This window comes from Barbus barbus (genome assembly GCF_936440315.1).
Source record: "Barbus barbus genome assembly, chromosome: 49".
NCBI lineage: Eukaryota > Metazoa > Chordata > Actinopteri > Cypriniformes > Cyprinidae > Barbus > Barbus barbus.
The window spans coordinates 3,165,537-3,182,039 of NC_136727.1; the positions used below are offsets into that span (position 1 = coordinate 3,165,537).

Here is a 16,503-nt window from a genome sequence, read left to right on the forward strand (position 1 = left end):
AATTTCATTCATAATTTAAGTAGATCATACTTACAATTTAATTCATAATTGAATCAAGTCAAGTTGAATCAAGTCAAAACGTTGTCAGAGCGAATATATTTACATTTCTGGTTGACAAATGAAAAGCGCTTGATGCAACCAAATTTAATTCATAATTGAATCAAGTCAAGTTGTTGTCAGAGTGAATATATTAACACCGCCAGTTGACAAACGGCAAATACTTGACCAAATTTTTTTACGTAAATATGCAACCAAAATGTTTTCCGTAACTGAATTAAGTCATACCAGTGTCAGAGCGAATATTTCCACCCTTGATTGACAAAAGAGATTCATGACATCAGATGACAAAAGGAAAGTCATTTTCTTTATGCCTTACGTAGTTTGCATAGACAAACTTGATGACTTTGTAGTAACATGCGTGAATCATGTTTCGAATTTCTGCTTCTACTCACCATTCATAGCACTTAGGTCAACACTGGTGTCTTTGGTCTCGATATGAGCGTTCTTGCCATCCTCGCTGTCTTCGCTAAACCCGGAGCTCTCCTGTGAACTCTCCATGAAGCCAGGCCTGCGTTCCCTTGAGACCTCATCATGTTCCTCAAGGCCTACAGGAACATCCAGAACTGGCCCGTGGAAGCGGAGAGGGTTGGGTAGGAGCGCTGGACCAGCACTCAGAACCTCAGCACACACCAGAACCAGGAGAACTGAACCTAAATGAAAGAAAAAGAGATATAATACAGTAAGCTCGCTTTTTGAACTTGGGCTCATTGAATACACAAATCAAAGTCAGCAACAAAGAACCAAACAAACTCATTCACCGCAAATGAACCTTTCTTAATAGCTTCAACAGTGACAGATGGTTTCAAGGATGCATGCATCCATCAAACACTGACTGGAGACATCTTGAGTCCCGGCCCTTATGGGCTTCAACCACAGCTGGCTCTGTATCATGGCGGCTTAGCGTTGTCTCTCAAACCACCCGGTCTTATCTTTCCTGGTCCTACCAGGTCACCACAGGATTAGGGTTGGTTTAAACACTGGACAGCCGAAAAAGGCGAAAACTGGGCTGAAATCTGCAACTACTCTTCTGTTGGAGCCAAGTTGGTGTTTAAAAGCCAACTACACAGTTCTCTAATTCTGACACGGCTTTAGTTTTTATTCATGGATCTATTTAATGAAATATATTCTCTGGCGAGGCTCGGTTTAATTAAGGAGACCAGCAGGCTTATGTCTCGGTTACTCTGGTATTATATTTAGCAAGTGTGTGATTGTGTGGTAATTAACAGGGTGGAAAAACCGGGCACTTCCTGTTCCAATTTATGAATCGATCAACTTCGCCTTCTGGAAATGTTCCAGTGGTTTTAGAGACCTTAGTGAACTCAAGCCATGCAATGCTGTGGAAATTTCCAAAATGGGACACTGCTGGGAGTATAATCCCAAAATAACCAAATGACATTTACTGAGTAAATTTGAGAGAATTAAGGATTAAAAGACCACTTTGTTATTTGAGTTCAAATATGTTGGGAAAACTTGATGTCGATGATGCTGAATGCCTTTGGTTCTTGGAACCAAATAGATAGTCCAAAATAAGATAGAGCCGAGATTATCAGTGAATAATTACTTTGTTTCTGATCTTAATGCAAAACTATCTGACGACTTCAAAAGACTTGGAATACAATGCACAAGCCATATGGACTTTGATCGTGGCTTTATTGACATTTTTGGAGCTTGACAATCACTATATGGTCACTGGTCAACAATCGTCATACTAGTTTAGAATAAAAAAATAATAATTACATAATTTAAATTTTGGGTTTTTATCCATTTTTAGATTCTTTCTAAACATCTACCAACCAGTAAAGCATCCCAAAAGTGAAATACCAAACACAGTGTGACCTCTATATCTGTGATGTATGTCCTTAGAAAGCGTCAACGTCCCACCCCAGCAGATCACATTAATTATGGTTGACGCAATCTTATTTTGCCTCTGTGGACTCCGGTTTCTGCAAGGCTACTTCTGACCTCGCTTGAACAGCGAATAGAGAATTTGCTGATGCTTAAACCCAAACACGTCTATCTCTGAGGAACGCTCGTTTGCCTTCTGCCCCAGAGATGCTCTCAAAGTTTGGACACACAGTTAGATGGTACATTAATCATAAAAGCTAATATCTCGTTTACAGAGGCTCTGCGGCAACAAACCCTGTCTGGGATCTTTGTACTTGGGGAGTTGGATGAACCAAATGAAACTCAAGAAAAGATGAAACATTTGTGCATAAACTTGGAAGGACAAAAGAAGAACTTTAGAGCAGAGAGGCACTACAAAAAAGATTACAATGAGTTTTTGGTTCAAAGTCTGCATTTAAAAGTCACACCAGAGGAGTTCAGCTGGGATCAGGACTTGGCTTTCTGCAGACCAGTAAAGTTCTTCTACACTGACTCAATCAATCATGTCTTTTTGAACTTTGCCTTATACACAGAGGCACAGTCATGTTAGACTAGAAAAGGGTCCTGTCCAAACTGTTGCTATAAAATTAAAAGCTCACAATTCCCTAGAATATCATTATATGCTTAAACATTAAGATTTGTACTCATAGAAATTACTAAAGATTCAAACCTGTTCATTAGAAGGGGGTGACCCAATACTTTTGGCAATATAGTGTATCTTGCTAAAAATACATATCTTGCGAAAATGTTTGAAAGAAAAGCTTTAAAAAATTATATATATAATACCCCAAAAATGTTTCTAACTTTAGGATGAAAATATGGGATATTTGGCCATTTAAGGTCTTATTTCAGGAAGATTTGATGTATAGTATGCAGGTCAAATAAATAAATAAAATGGTCAATAACATGTCTACGTCATATGTCACTCCAAATAAATACATAAAAAGAAATTATGAAAATAATGTAACACTGTACAAAAAAGAAAAAAAAAGGTAATGAAATATGAATCAGACATGTTCTTTACATCTTTTACAATGTGGTTTTTATATCATAGCTGTCGCAACATGACCAGCGCCCACCTGTTTCTGACTGATTTCAGATGTCTTAATATAGTACGCATTCATCTGTTCAGACCAAGACGCCACTATCCTTTGCCATCTGATCCGAACACAGATCCGTCACATAGCAGCTATTGTACTAAATATATGAGCAGTTTAGCCAGAGCCAGTATCATTCTCTCTCTGAAAGAGACGAGATGCCTGAACACAGAATAAAAATGATTCATAAATTATCAAACCCACCAAAGCTTGGCTCAATTTAAAGTGTGAGGCACCTGGACTTCAGCAACACTTTGTGAATACATACGGCTGCCAATTATTTCTCTGTCTTAAATCCTCTCCATCTCTTTTCCTTTCCTCTCGGAGATAAAGGCACATCTCAAACGAGCGGCTCAAGTCAAGACGGGAATGGGTTTCTGGGCTGTGCCAGCTTACAATGCAGCAGTGCCTGTGGGTGTAGGTGGCATCGAGAGTTAGGAGTCAGATTTATAGTCTACAGACTGGCAGCTGCAGGTCTGCAGTGCCTGATACTGCTAAAGAGGGCATGAGTTGCACCATAGTACTGAATGATGACCATTTAAATTGCTCTCCAAATGGGACATATCCAATTAATGATGGTATCGACATGGTATAAACATAATACTGTAACTATAACCTAAATTAAATGACAACACAGTACTTTGACAAGGTTTACAATATGGTACGCCAAGGTACTTCAAAGAATACCAAGGTATAAGTTCAAAAACATTGAATTATTATACCACTACCTCAAAAACAAGGAAATACTTTGAAAATGTAAAAAACACTATGGTATTTACATGGTAATATTGTTATTATAACCTAAATTAAATGACAGAACAGTACTTTGATGAAGACATCAAATGTTTACGATATGGTACTTCAGAAAATACCATGGTATAAGTTCCAAAACATTGTATTACTATAGTAATACCACGTAATATTTTGATATATAAATATTATAGTATTGGGTGATTATGATATACTATGGTATTTACATGGTAATATTGAAACAGTAAACTAAATTAAAATGGCAGTACAGCACTTTGACCATTACATCATATGTTTATGATATGGGACGGTAAAAAAATACCAGCGTACTTCAAAGAATATCATAGTATAAGTTAAAAAACATTTTATTACTGTAGCAATACCACAAAAACAGCGTCATATACTCTATTTAATTAGGGTAATTACTCAAAGGCACTGCTAAAAATATGGTAGCATGTCCAAAAATACCACAGTACTACATATATAATGCTATTAAATGCATGTACAATGGCATTTATATGGTAGTCTAATATATCTGAAAGAATATCGCAATATATGTCCGTAACAAGACAGTAATACCATGGTAATGTCTTTCAATGTATGCTTCAAAAAATAATAATGTATTAACATACTAGGTTAAAAAATACTTAAAGAGGGCGAGCAAATAATCCAATGCCATTTGAGTTCAAAGAGAAGTGGGGTGTTGAACAGGGACTGAATCTGTGCTGCTAATTAGACTAAACAAACCTGAGCTGTCATTGTTGTGTCTGGTCATCGGTCTGTCTGGAGTGGCTTTTGACCAGCACAATCTGTCAGCCTTGGCCTCATGGGCATGACAAGCCATCACACACACGGTGTGCCAAACACAATCAGCGTCCACAACAGCTGCAAAATGTTCTTTTCTCAGTTACATGATGAATCATGCTGAAAATCCTGCCTGGACCTGAATACATCAGCTCGGTCTCTAGACAGGGAGGAAAAAGGGGCGTGTGCCCTAATCTGCACTAACAGATCAATAACACAAATATCTGAATGATTTCAATGACTGGACTCTTCATGCTGGGGATGATGATAAGTAAAACACATCAACAAATCATTAATAATCATCTCAGAAAATAACAATACCTTTTTTTCCTCACTCATGCCAACAATGAGAAGAGTTAATGATGATGCATATGGCTCTCAGACACAATACTAAAGAGTGAAAATCAAACCTTGTGATTACTGTACCCTATTACAAAACTAATGACATTTATCAGAGATTAAATAATCAATAGATTGGTTTTCATCACACATTAACATTATAACGGGCTATAAATATTTTTAAATACATAATTTCACATATAGATTTGTTAGTTTATTTAAAAAAAAATTAAATTATATAAAAACAAATATATAGTTTGTTACATATTTACATAAAGCAATCGTAAATACTGAACTCACCAAACATCAGGCACTGGAAAGACGCGACTGACATCTTTAAACGATCGCAGTGAGAAATGATCGCGTCAGTGTTTCAGTTCGTTCTTATGTGCATCATATGTGATTTACTGACCTCAAAGTGCGCTGCGGACGAGACGCACTAACACGGATTAATCATCGGAATTAACAACAAAAGATCAGACGAAGCGCGAGACTGTCTGCCCGCACGAGTGAGAACGGCAGGCGTGACTGCGAGGGAAACTAGACGGCGGGTTTGTCTGCTGCTCTTCTTGCAGTCAATGGATATGCAGCGATAGATTGAGGATTTTGGAGGGTTTGATTCCTGGCGCAGTGACTGCAGGCGACCCGCTGCTGCGACGCAGGGTCCTAAAAGCCGCGGCTTCTTTTAGTATGAAACGATGGAATTCTGACATGAACCAAAACTCCGATTATTATCAATAACGCAAGTTTCACGCAGTGCATAACCAAACACATTTGTAATTAAATGCACTGTAGTTTATTAGCGATGTAAAAAAAAATTGAAGCTTGTTTCCCCAAAACAAAGAAAATAAAGGCAACTGCAACATTAAGTTCTGGCGCTATGGCCCTGTTTCACAAACAGGGTTTAGTTTAAACCAGGATTAAGCCGTAGTTCATTTTAGTTAAATTTTATAAACATGCCTTAGAAAAAATCATTACTGGGGCCTGTTTCATAAAACAAGTTTACCAAATAAGCCAGGCTTATTTCAGTTAGTCTGACATGTTTTAAGATCAGTCAGTGCAAGTTTCTTTCAGTTGAAACATTTTACATTTAGCAGACGCTAAGCGACTTACATTACATTCAAGTTACAGTTTTTACATTTTATCAGCTCTTGCTTTCTCTGGGAATCAAACCCATGACCTTGGCGTTGCTAGCGCCATGCTCTACTATTTGAGCAACAGGAAAGCCTTGGATTTTAGTCTAAGACTAGGCTTAAGCCTTGTCTGTGAAACCGGGGGTATATCTCACAATTTCTCAAATTCTCCGTTTTTTTCCACGCAAGGTAAACTCAGAATTCTGAGGAAGTCAGAATCGGGAGATATAGAATTCAGAATTTACAGAAAAAGGAAAATTTGCAACAATTCAGAATTTTGAGGAAACGGTCCAAGTTTATATCTCGAAACGGCAAGATACAAACGTGCAATTCTAAGGAAAAAACTGAATTGTGAAATAGTCACAATTACCATTTAAAAAAAAAAAAAACTTCACAGGCGCTAACAAGCTTTGTAATTACACAATTACAATAATTAAAAACAGTCAATTGCATACACAGCTTAAGATTTATTGTTCAGAACATAACGTAGTACAAAAGTAATTTTTTACATCACAAATTTAACAAATGCAGTACTTCAAAACTGACATTAAAGAAAGTTCAAGAATGGCATCATTTCACATGCAGCCAATAAAGACCGCATAAGCCAAGTGGGTCACTACAACCGTAACGACTACGGTAACAAGTTCATGAAAGGACCAAAAACAATATTCAATCCACGTTACGATTTATCTGACAACCTCATGACAGAATATATACAAGTCCAAGAGATTCGAAGCAACTGCTTGTGAACGAATCCAGAACGAATGCCTAGAACTGCTGTACGATGAGCTTTTTCTTGGTGTCGTGGGAGAATTTGTTAGAGCGGAACAGGTCGCTGTCGTAAAACACAGACAGGTTGTGGATGTTAATCTGTCGGGCCTGAAAACAAAAAGACAAGTGTTACAACACAAATTCACAAATGACATGTAACTTCAGTACTTATGGGGACTTCTCGATTTAAACATCTACCTTGTCCACCAGATCTTTTTCAGGAATCTCGATGGTGTCCTGCTGGGCTCCGTAACGGTTACGCTGATACGCGACCTGCTCGGAAATCAGCTGCTTCAGGATGAAGAGCAACAGCTCATTGTTGTCTCGTCTGAATGCCAGATACCGTGCAAACGTCTGTAAAAATGCAACAAATGCAAGTTCAGTTACCAACTTAACCAGGATTGGACTGAATCCTTGGAGTTGCTAGACTAGCACAGCTACCACAAATGGAAAATTGACACCAGATCGACATAATCAGTTTGCTCACCTTCCGCATGCTCCTCATCACGCTGAACTTCTGCGTGTCAATGAAGCTTTCAAGCATGACACGGATAGCCATGTTCACGTCGTCCTCCAGCACGTAATCCCGCAGATGCATGCGGGCGTGTGCCTCGGCCATGCGGATCATGGACTCTATGTGACGCACGGTAATCGGGATACTTCCTGTAGCCTGCGAGACAACATATGATTACTCTGACGTTTCAGCGATAACTATGTTTTCAGTGTGCATTTTACGAAAAATTGCGGAATGGCCTGAAAAATGGTGGAACTTTTTAAAATTGTCTTTGGCTTCAAATGAGGCTCTTACCATAGACTCTTTTCGAAGGTCGCTGTAAATTCGGGCAACCTTATCTTGGTCCATCTGATTGAGTTTCGGTCGCACGCGCTCTTTGGCATACATGATGTACTTCTTGAGCAGCTCCTGAGGGATGGTCGGGACATTGAAGGTGTTTGGCAGCACCACCTCCTCTAGACCGGCCACTCCCCCTTCTTTATTGCTTGGGTGATGTTTGATGTGGCTGCCCACCACGAAGCGTGCCAGCATTTCATCCTAAACCGAAGAGAATTATCGGTAAAGCGATTGACAAAGCTTGGGTAGTCACTGTTTAAGGGTGTTTACATGACAACAATGTACTAAAAATGGAAAGGTTCGCACAATTGAAAAAAGTTTTGAATGCAGATGGTAAATTGTCAAAATGATCCCAGTTCACATGGATCCACGAAAACGGCTAAAACCGCAGTATCGTGCATGCCAGGCCAGTAGATGGCAATGTCAACTTTGCACATGCATATGGACTGAACACGTAATACACAAGCGCATGACTTCACCATTTTCAAAAATTTTCTTTTTTGTCGTTTACACAGAAACGACTGCAGTATTGTTTTCAAAAACTTGCACTTTGAAACTGGTTTCAAAACTTTTCAGGCCCCCAAAGCACCGCTGTCATGTAAATGAACAGCCAAAATGCATAAAAAGTTTTACATTTTTAATTGAAAACAGTAAACACCCCTAAGATATCAACAGACTCACCTGCACAGGATCGACGGTGTCTCTTACAATGCACAGAACGTCAAATCGAGATATGATGGGCTCCGTCAGGTCCACGTTTTCAGAGAACGTGAGAGACGGGTCGTAACGCCCACCTTTTAAGAGAAAGAAAACTTTAAGAAAAATGATTGCAGCCAAAAACAATGCTGCAACTTTTAGTCCGGCAGAAAGTAATTAAGAACCTGACTGCATTTTAGATTAACATGCAACTCTTGAAGTGCCGATGGCAAAATTGAAGTTATGACCCTCATTTAGACTCATTAAAACGCTCCCAGAACGCACCGATAGGATTGGCAGCAGCAATGACAGTGCAGCGAGCCTGCAGTGATGTGACGATTCCAGCTTTAGAAATGGAGATGCTCTGCTGCTCCATGGCTTCATGGATGCTGGTCCTGTCCTGATCGTTCATCTAAATTACGTAAAAAATAAAAACTGGTTCTCTTAAGTATTCAGACGAAAATTGCTCTAAACTGGTCCAAATAATTGGTGAAAGTGCATCAGAAACGTCTTTAAAGCTACAAACTGGTCCCAATTTTAACATTCACTCACCTTATCAAACTCATCAATGAGGCAGACTCCTCGGTCTGCCAGCACCAAAGCTCCCGCCTCCAGCGTCCACTCTCGACTCACGGGATGACGTTGCACGTAAGCCGTCAGACCCACGGCGGAAGCACCCTGACCTGTAGTGAAGACCGCGCGACTCGCAATCTTCTCGATGTACTTTAGGAACTGGGACTTGGCTGTGCCTGGATCTCCACATAGGAGAACGTTAATATCACCACGTACCTTGTGCTTGCCGCCTGTTGAGGGAGCCAGAAGACAATTGAGCCACTTTGACTCTGAAGGACTTTGAAGGACGCGCAAATTAATAGCTGCGAAAAGAACACAATCAGGATACCTGGATTCTTGGCTTCGCCGCCAAACAGAGCAAGCGCCAGACCACGTTTGATGTCCTCGTGCCCGTAAATGGAAGGACCAATACTCGCGAAAATCTGTAGGAGGGAAATTAAGCTTAATCTTGAGAAACTCTGATAATAACCTGAAGTTAAAGCTCAAATTGTGCTATGTGATCATTGCTCACCCGTTCTCCGATGCGCTCGTCTTTGGACAGGGCCACGATGGCTTTGATGTCTTCATCAGTGAGCTCTGCCACGGCCACACCCTCATCCTTACGGGCGATGTGATTGGCCAGGATTACAGTAGCGAAGACAGGGAATCCATTAGCCATGTTGAGAGAGCCGTCGTAGTTGTTGTGGTAGATTCCTGTGAGCTCCTGCAAAAATAAACCATTTTGATGATGTATTTTATTTAAATGTATATCAAAGTATTATTAGCCATGTTATTATTTTATATAGTTAAATAAATATCCTAAGTTGCTTGTTAAGGCAGAATTCTGTGAGTTCCTAATAATATTCAAGTATTATTTGCAATAACAGGCATGTGATCAACTAGAGACAAAAAGAGAAGGAAAATCTGACCACGCCCCGAGTCACACCCACAAGCCACGCCCCCAGCACTTATTATTATATATAATTCAGCACATTAAAAGATATACCTTATATTGTAATACATACTATTGTCCAGTAAAAAATTAAAAAAGCAGCATTTAATAATCATAATATATTATAGTAAAGTATATAGAACTGTTATTATTATTGAAGTACCTGCCAAAAGTTTGGAAACTTTATAATTAATGATTTTGAAATATCTTCTGCTTATCAAGGCTGAATCTATTTGATCAAAATAAAAAAAGAGCAATATTGTGAAATATTACAAATAACAACAAAAAAAGCTTATGTTATTCCTGTGATGCAAAGCAGAATTGTCTTCATCATTACTCCAGTTTTCAGTGGCACATGATCCTTTAGAAATCATTACAATGTATTTATTTATTTAGAAACATTTCTGATTATCATCAATGTTCAAAACTATTTTGCTGCTTCATATTTTGTATGGAAATGGTGATGCACTATTTTTCAAGATTTTTGGATATAAAGTTTAATGAATAGCATTTATCAAATATATTAAATTTGTTAATGCATTAAATAGAAATTTTAAACGTCTTCTCAATTTCATGCATGAACAAAATGATTAATTTCTTTAAATCTTATACAAATGTTTGAGTTGTATCATTGTTATGTTTCAGCACTGATTCTACTGGCATTTTCAGATTTTTTTGCTTGAATTATTTGCAGGTCTAAATTTCAAGGCATATTTTATTTACATATTTATTGTAATGTTAAGTTTTATAGAATTTATTGTCTTTTATTTATGTTTTAAGACACAAGTCAACATGTTTAATGGCTAAAGAGTTTTTGAAGTCCAAAATTAACAATTAAATTCATCCAAAGTTTCATCTGTTGTCTGGGATGAATGCAGTGCAGTTCAATCCCATTTATTAAAGGGGATTTGATGAATATAGTATTCATCAGGGTCTGTTGACTCACAATCTCATCTCCGGGTTTGCAAGTGTCCACCAAGTCGGCCAGCAGGATGGCATCTTTGGAGCGAGGCAGGCGGCCAGCTGCGACTTTGCCTGGACTCTCCTGAATGGTGATACGCTGGTAATTCTGGTACACAGTCTGTGAAAGGCAAGAACCTTAGGTAACATCAGAAGAAAAAAAAGAACCAGCTGCTATGGCAACAAATGGCAAAAATGAGATGGCAAAAGCTGGTCTCTTAAGAGCACATTCACATAAGCAGATAAGCAAGGAGGCAAAGAGAATATTCTTCAAACATGTATTATCTTATTATTGAATAAGCCATATTAAAGGTTGACAAGTCACCACTTGCAAAATTCTGTTTGGATCAGATAAAATAAATAGACGAATCTCTCAAAAATGGTAAAAAACAATCTTTAGTTTCCCTCCACCCCAAATCAGTAAAAATGTAATTAAATCCACCCCTTTCCTCAAAGATTTTAAGATTCACCCAAATACTCTCAATTGCAAATCACACAGAAATGTTTTCCTCACGCACCTGCTCCATGTTGATCTCAAACGGACCGAGCGACTGACACTCAGGACAGGAGCCCGGCTTCACCTCCTGGTTCTGGGACTGGAAGAAGGGTCCCAAGATGAAGTTACACTTGTTACAGTTGTATTTCACCATACCGAGCTGTGGCAGAACTCCAGTGCAGCTGGTCACGACACCACTGGTGCGGATTAACTGGTTCAGGTGAAGCTGCCTGGAGGAGAAAAAAAAATAGAATTAGAAATAAATACAGTTTAACGCGTTAACTTAATTACTTATAAAACATAACGCGATTAAAATATTTGAATGCAGTTAATGCACTGGCCCCGCCCCCAGACCTGTACATCATCTTACAGTCCATACAGTTGACTGTTATCAAATATCATATAGCGCAACATCTCCATAAATGCAGTTATGCCCTAATATTCAAGATATTGGTGCAAAAATGCCCCTGTATGTGTTTTTGTCTCATATTTGTACCATCGATATCACAGAAGCACCATGAGCAATATCACGAGTGCTGATTGTCCCCAATATCACAAGTTTGAATGTGATTTTATACAACAGTTCAGTAAATAAGAAGTTGATATTGTATTTTAAACAATATTGTCTGTTTTTGCTTTTCCTTTAAAGCCATAGCAGAATTGTCCGTCTCCGAACAGCACAGTGGTGTTTAGTTTCTAAATGAATTCGCGTTTTGAACGAATTAAATGAATCAATAATTCAAAGTCTCATTCATAAAGAGAGCTGTGTACTTCATTCCTGAACAATTCAGCCGTTTGAACGAATTGAAGACATTTACCGCCACCTGCAGGCAGATTTAGTTTCTTATTTAGAGCATCACTTACTTAATAATAATGAGATAAAGGGTTTTTCACACTGAACGGGAAAATTCGGCGTGATGACGCTTTTGACCCGAAACAATAGATCCCTATGGACCTATTCACACCAGGCACGATCATTCACGGTGCGGAAAAGTGAGGATTTTTTATTGTCCTGTGTTACTTGTTTTTACTTCACAACATCAGTCGAGTGTTTGAAATAACTCCCTTTCGTGATCTGATGTGGCTTCTCGTCACAGAATGAGGCAGAGAAATATATTCTATAGCCTACTGTAATAAAGGCTATATTGATTAGAAATGGCTTACAAATATACTTAACCATTATGAAAATACCCGAGATAGCTTGAAGAACACAGATAAACCATATATTGTCGCAGGCGAGTGTTTATCCTTACATATCATCATTCAAAACGTTTAACGTTATATCTTCTTTTTATTCAGTACAGCTATAGCAATGCCTTTATCCATATTAGGTATTTCCTGTAACTTCGTCAGTGTTACTTCTATGATGCATAAGCAGATTTCCTGCACGCGAGTACCCTCTGGCATCCTGTATGAATGAAATGCGCTTTATGTGTTTATAGTGCTCAATAATAGCCAATCCATCCTATTTTGGGCAGAAATCTGAAAAATAATACCCATTTCAAAAGAAATGTTAAGCAGACATGTAACAATCCACGCTTTTTCCAGTGTACAGAGGTTTATAGGAGTTTTTGTTTTTAATTTGTTACAAAAAAAAAAAAGCCATCAGAACCGAACCGAAAAACGTGGATAAAAACCGAGGTACGTAACTGTATTGTTGCATCCCTAATATACACAAGTATTAATTTTCTTTGTTCTGAATACACCCGAGAGAGATTACAACAGTGCATTAAATGTCTAAAGTGTATTAGGAGAAACAAAAGAAGCGGAGCTGTACCTGAGCGATCGAAGTTCTTCCACCAGCGGCAGGTTACCGATGCGGACGTGTATTTCATGTGCAATTCTATCGTATTTGGGGTACATGGCCAGCACCACCTCTTTGGCAGCTTCATCAAAGATCTTTAGCATCTCTGCAGGAGCCTCCGGCAGAAAATACGCCAGCACATGCTCCCTGGATGCCAGTTCTTCATAGTTCACCAATAAACTCTCTTTATTTTCTGTCAAGATCGCGAAATATCAAGTTAAGAATCGCTGAAATCAGCAATACGGTGCTCCTAGACGACCATCCGCCACCCACCTTTGCACATGTCGCTGATACGCTCTTTGAACACATTGTGTCCGTGCTCGTCCACATGTGTGCGCAGGAAGTTCTTGAAGCGGTGGTAAATCTCCAGTCGCGGGGCGGCCATTGAAACCCACTCCCTGACTGTGTGGCCCTTCATGTCCTCCAGGTTCTCAATGCTTTCGATCATCTCTTCATCCTCACCATCCATCGCAACGCCATCAGCTGCCCTCTCCGCAAGAACCCGCTGCCTCTTTGTGGGTCGTTTGTCATCCTCGTCTTCACTGTCTGTCCATCACAAAACCACAAACAGGTTTAGATTACAGTTTAATGGATTTTTATTTGAGTGGCTTGACTATTTTTTGATGACTGAAACACCCACCGTAAAGAAGCCCGCGTCCGATGCGGCCCATACCAAGGCCCTGTTCTCTGTCGCGCCGTCTCATAGCCGCTTCTGCTTCCGCCCGAGCGCCAGGAGAGAGTTCACTGAGGTCTTCATCCTCATCCAGACCCTCCACTTCATAACGGTCCAGTTCTGGGATGACACGGTAGTCTCTGTGAAATTTACAGTAGAAATTAGGGGTGCAACGGTTTACGTTTAAACATATTCAAGATGAAAATTTACGGTATAGGTCTTTTGGTTCGGCACGCACGTGTACCAAACAAATTGTTCCATTTTTTTTCCTGGAAATTCATAAAATTTATGCTTTTATTACTAGTTTTAACGCAAAATATACATGAATGAACATCTCACCCTTCACGTAATTGCTCAATTAGTGTTTCAACCACAGAAAGACATACTTAAAACAACTTGTAAACAAAATATCACGTAGCATTTCATTTACCCCAGCCAAGTCATCAGTGTCTACAGCTCGTTATTTGCTAGAGAAATGAAGTCTAGTAAAGAGCATTTTGTGAAATATTAGATCATGCTTCATTATAATCACTTTACCTGTTAGTGAGGTCTTAATGTTTAAATATTTTATGAAACAAATTATGACTGTAAATTATTACATTTCAACAACAAATAGCAATCGTATAGTTAATAAGTAAATAAAAAAATGTACATGTTCGCATACAATTTTTTAATTTGAGTGTTGATTACTATAGTTCAAAATAAATAGTAATTGAATTTAAGTTTGGGCTCTGTTGTTAATTGTAACCTTATAGTAATATAAAAGAGCTCCTGATAGTTTAGAACAGAAGCTGCGGTCGATTTCATTAAAATCTTTATTAGAATTGAATGTTAGCTTTGTTTCCATCCAATTTAAGTTTAGGAATATTGCATAAAACATTTGTGAAAGCACCAATTTAATTCAAGACAACAAAGCTGTCACATCCTCGGAAACCAGCACAAAGTATCGATAATAAAAATAAAAGTTGCTGCAACCGGGGGAGCCATTGTGGCTCTTGTTTAACTACATGATAAATTACTTGAATGCAATTACATGCAACTAAGACTACATGCAATAATAAACACTGTCATAATATCTGATTCAAACACCTGATGTTTGGAAACACAAATGTGCGTTTTTTATGCAATATTCCAAACTTAGCATAAAAAACCTTTGTTCATATTTTATATCACAGAATACAAAAAACTGTTTAAGGGCACAGATATGGTTGCTATGCTATCCTACATACAGCAGTTTTTGTATTATTGGGGGGTTAAACAGCCTGAACATGTTCTTGACAGGTTTCATGAGGTCCCTAATATAATAAATACCCTCTCTCACCTCTCCATCCCATCTCCGATCAGCTCCTCTCCGTCTCCGTCCTCCTCATTAGGGATATTGTCTCCCAGAAGCCCCTCGGACTCGTCCTCAAACGGGGGCAGGTCTCTGCCGGGGCTGGAGGTCAGGTCACCCCGCCGTGTGCCGCGACTGGGGCTGGTGGCCATGTGAAATGACTCTGATGAATCCTGTTTTGAACCCAAAAAATGTTAGTGTTGTATAAAGCAAAAAGGTTTTACACTAGAATTTAAAAGAGAGAGACTAAAGGTCAAAATGCAGGTAATGTGTAAGAGAGTTAAGTCGGTCTAAAAGGTCCCACGTGGGTAAAACTAGTTTCTTTGTTGTGGTTCAACAGTTGTACTGTTATTTCTTAAATAATATGACATTAGAGCTTCGGTATTTAACATATTGGCTGACTGACAGGTCTGTTTTTCATTAGTAATGATATTTAGTTTCAGTATTATTACCTCAGTCTGATCTAGTTACACCATTGGTCTCAAACTCAGTTCTTGGAGGGCCACAGCTCTGCATAGTTTTGCTCCAAATCTCACCTGCTTGGACGTTTCTAGTAATCCTGAAGACCTTGATTAGCTGGATCAGGTGTGTTTGATTAGGGTTGGAGCTAAACTGTGCAGAGCTGTGGCCCTCCAGGAACTGAGTTTGAGACCAATGGTGTAACTAGATCAGACTGAGGTAATAATACTGAAACTAAATATCACTACTTCTGACAAACAGACCTGTCAGTCAGCCAATATGTTAAATATCGAAGCTCTAATGTCATATTTAAGAAATATCAGTTATAACTTGTAACAACTGTTGAACCACAACAAAGAAACTAGTTTTACCCACGTGGGACCTTTTAGACCGACTTAACTCTTCAACAGACAATAATTTACATGAATATATTACAGTTTTAGTTAAGTTAAAAGCAAACATTTCCGTCACATTTATATAGTTCTTAAACTTTTTCCTAATAAGTGAAATAATTTGACAGCTACAGTTGTAACAAATATTTAATACACAAATCAAATTAAAACTAAATATGTAAATATGAACGCATATTTATTGGATAATGTTCAATGTATTGAGTTTATTGTAATATCTAGATCCTTATATCAACTTTACTTGACAATATAGACAAGCCATGCACAGTTGGCATAATTTCGAACAAGTCTGCAAACTTAAAATACCTTAAAACACATTTGAACTACATTTAAACGATTTATTTACGTATACATAAATAATATACACAAGCACACTCACCGCCATCGTCTCACGTCCGTCCTATGCAGCGACTCGACTGTTGACTGGTTTTTCCCGGGAAGACTGACTTTTCGCGCGAAATGCTCCACGTGATCATAAAG

At 38.6% G+C, this 16,503-nt stretch overlaps 2 protein-coding genes across 3 annotated transcripts in view; both read right to left on the reverse strand.

Moving 5' to 3' along the window:
• Positions 1-5,594, reverse strand: part of LOC306867697 (uncharacterized protein) — a 27,573-nt gene extending 21,979 nt beyond the window's left edge. Inside the window, exons 1-2 of one of the 2 annotated variants that reach the window (XM_079413524.1) lie at positions 5,235-5,566; positions 453-710 (exon numbers count right to left, since the gene is read on the reverse strand). In XM_079413524.1, coding sequence (XP_079269650.1) covers positions 453-710; positions 5,235-5,268 — 292 coding nt within the window. In that variant the 5' untranslated portion in view covers positions 5,269-5,566. Of the gene's footprint in view, positions 1-452; positions 711-5,234 lie in introns of both variants that reach the window. The other variant, XM_079413525.1, reaches the window with a different exon arrangement.
• Positions 5,595-6,304: 710 nt separating this feature from the next.
• Positions 6,305-16,499, reverse strand: LOC306867699 (DNA replication licensing factor mcm2). Its single transcript, XM_079413527.1, has 16 exons — positions 16,403-16,499; positions 15,143-15,327; positions 13,789-13,961; positions 13,422-13,694; positions 13,122-13,341; positions 11,367-11,574; positions 10,835-10,969; positions 9,469-9,660; positions 9,286-9,379; positions 8,937-9,187; positions 8,670-8,796; positions 8,370-8,482; positions 7,647-7,889; positions 7,326-7,508; positions 7,037-7,192; positions 6,305-6,946 (listed from the first exon to the last, which is right to left on the reverse strand). Exons 1-16 carry the CDS (start codon positions 16,406-16,408, stop codon positions 6,836-6,838), a joined length of 2,670 nt encoding a protein of 889 aa, XP_079269653.1. The 5' UTR covers positions 16,409-16,499; the 3' UTR covers positions 6,305-6,835.
• Between the last annotated feature and the right edge of the window lie 4 nt (positions 16,500-16,503).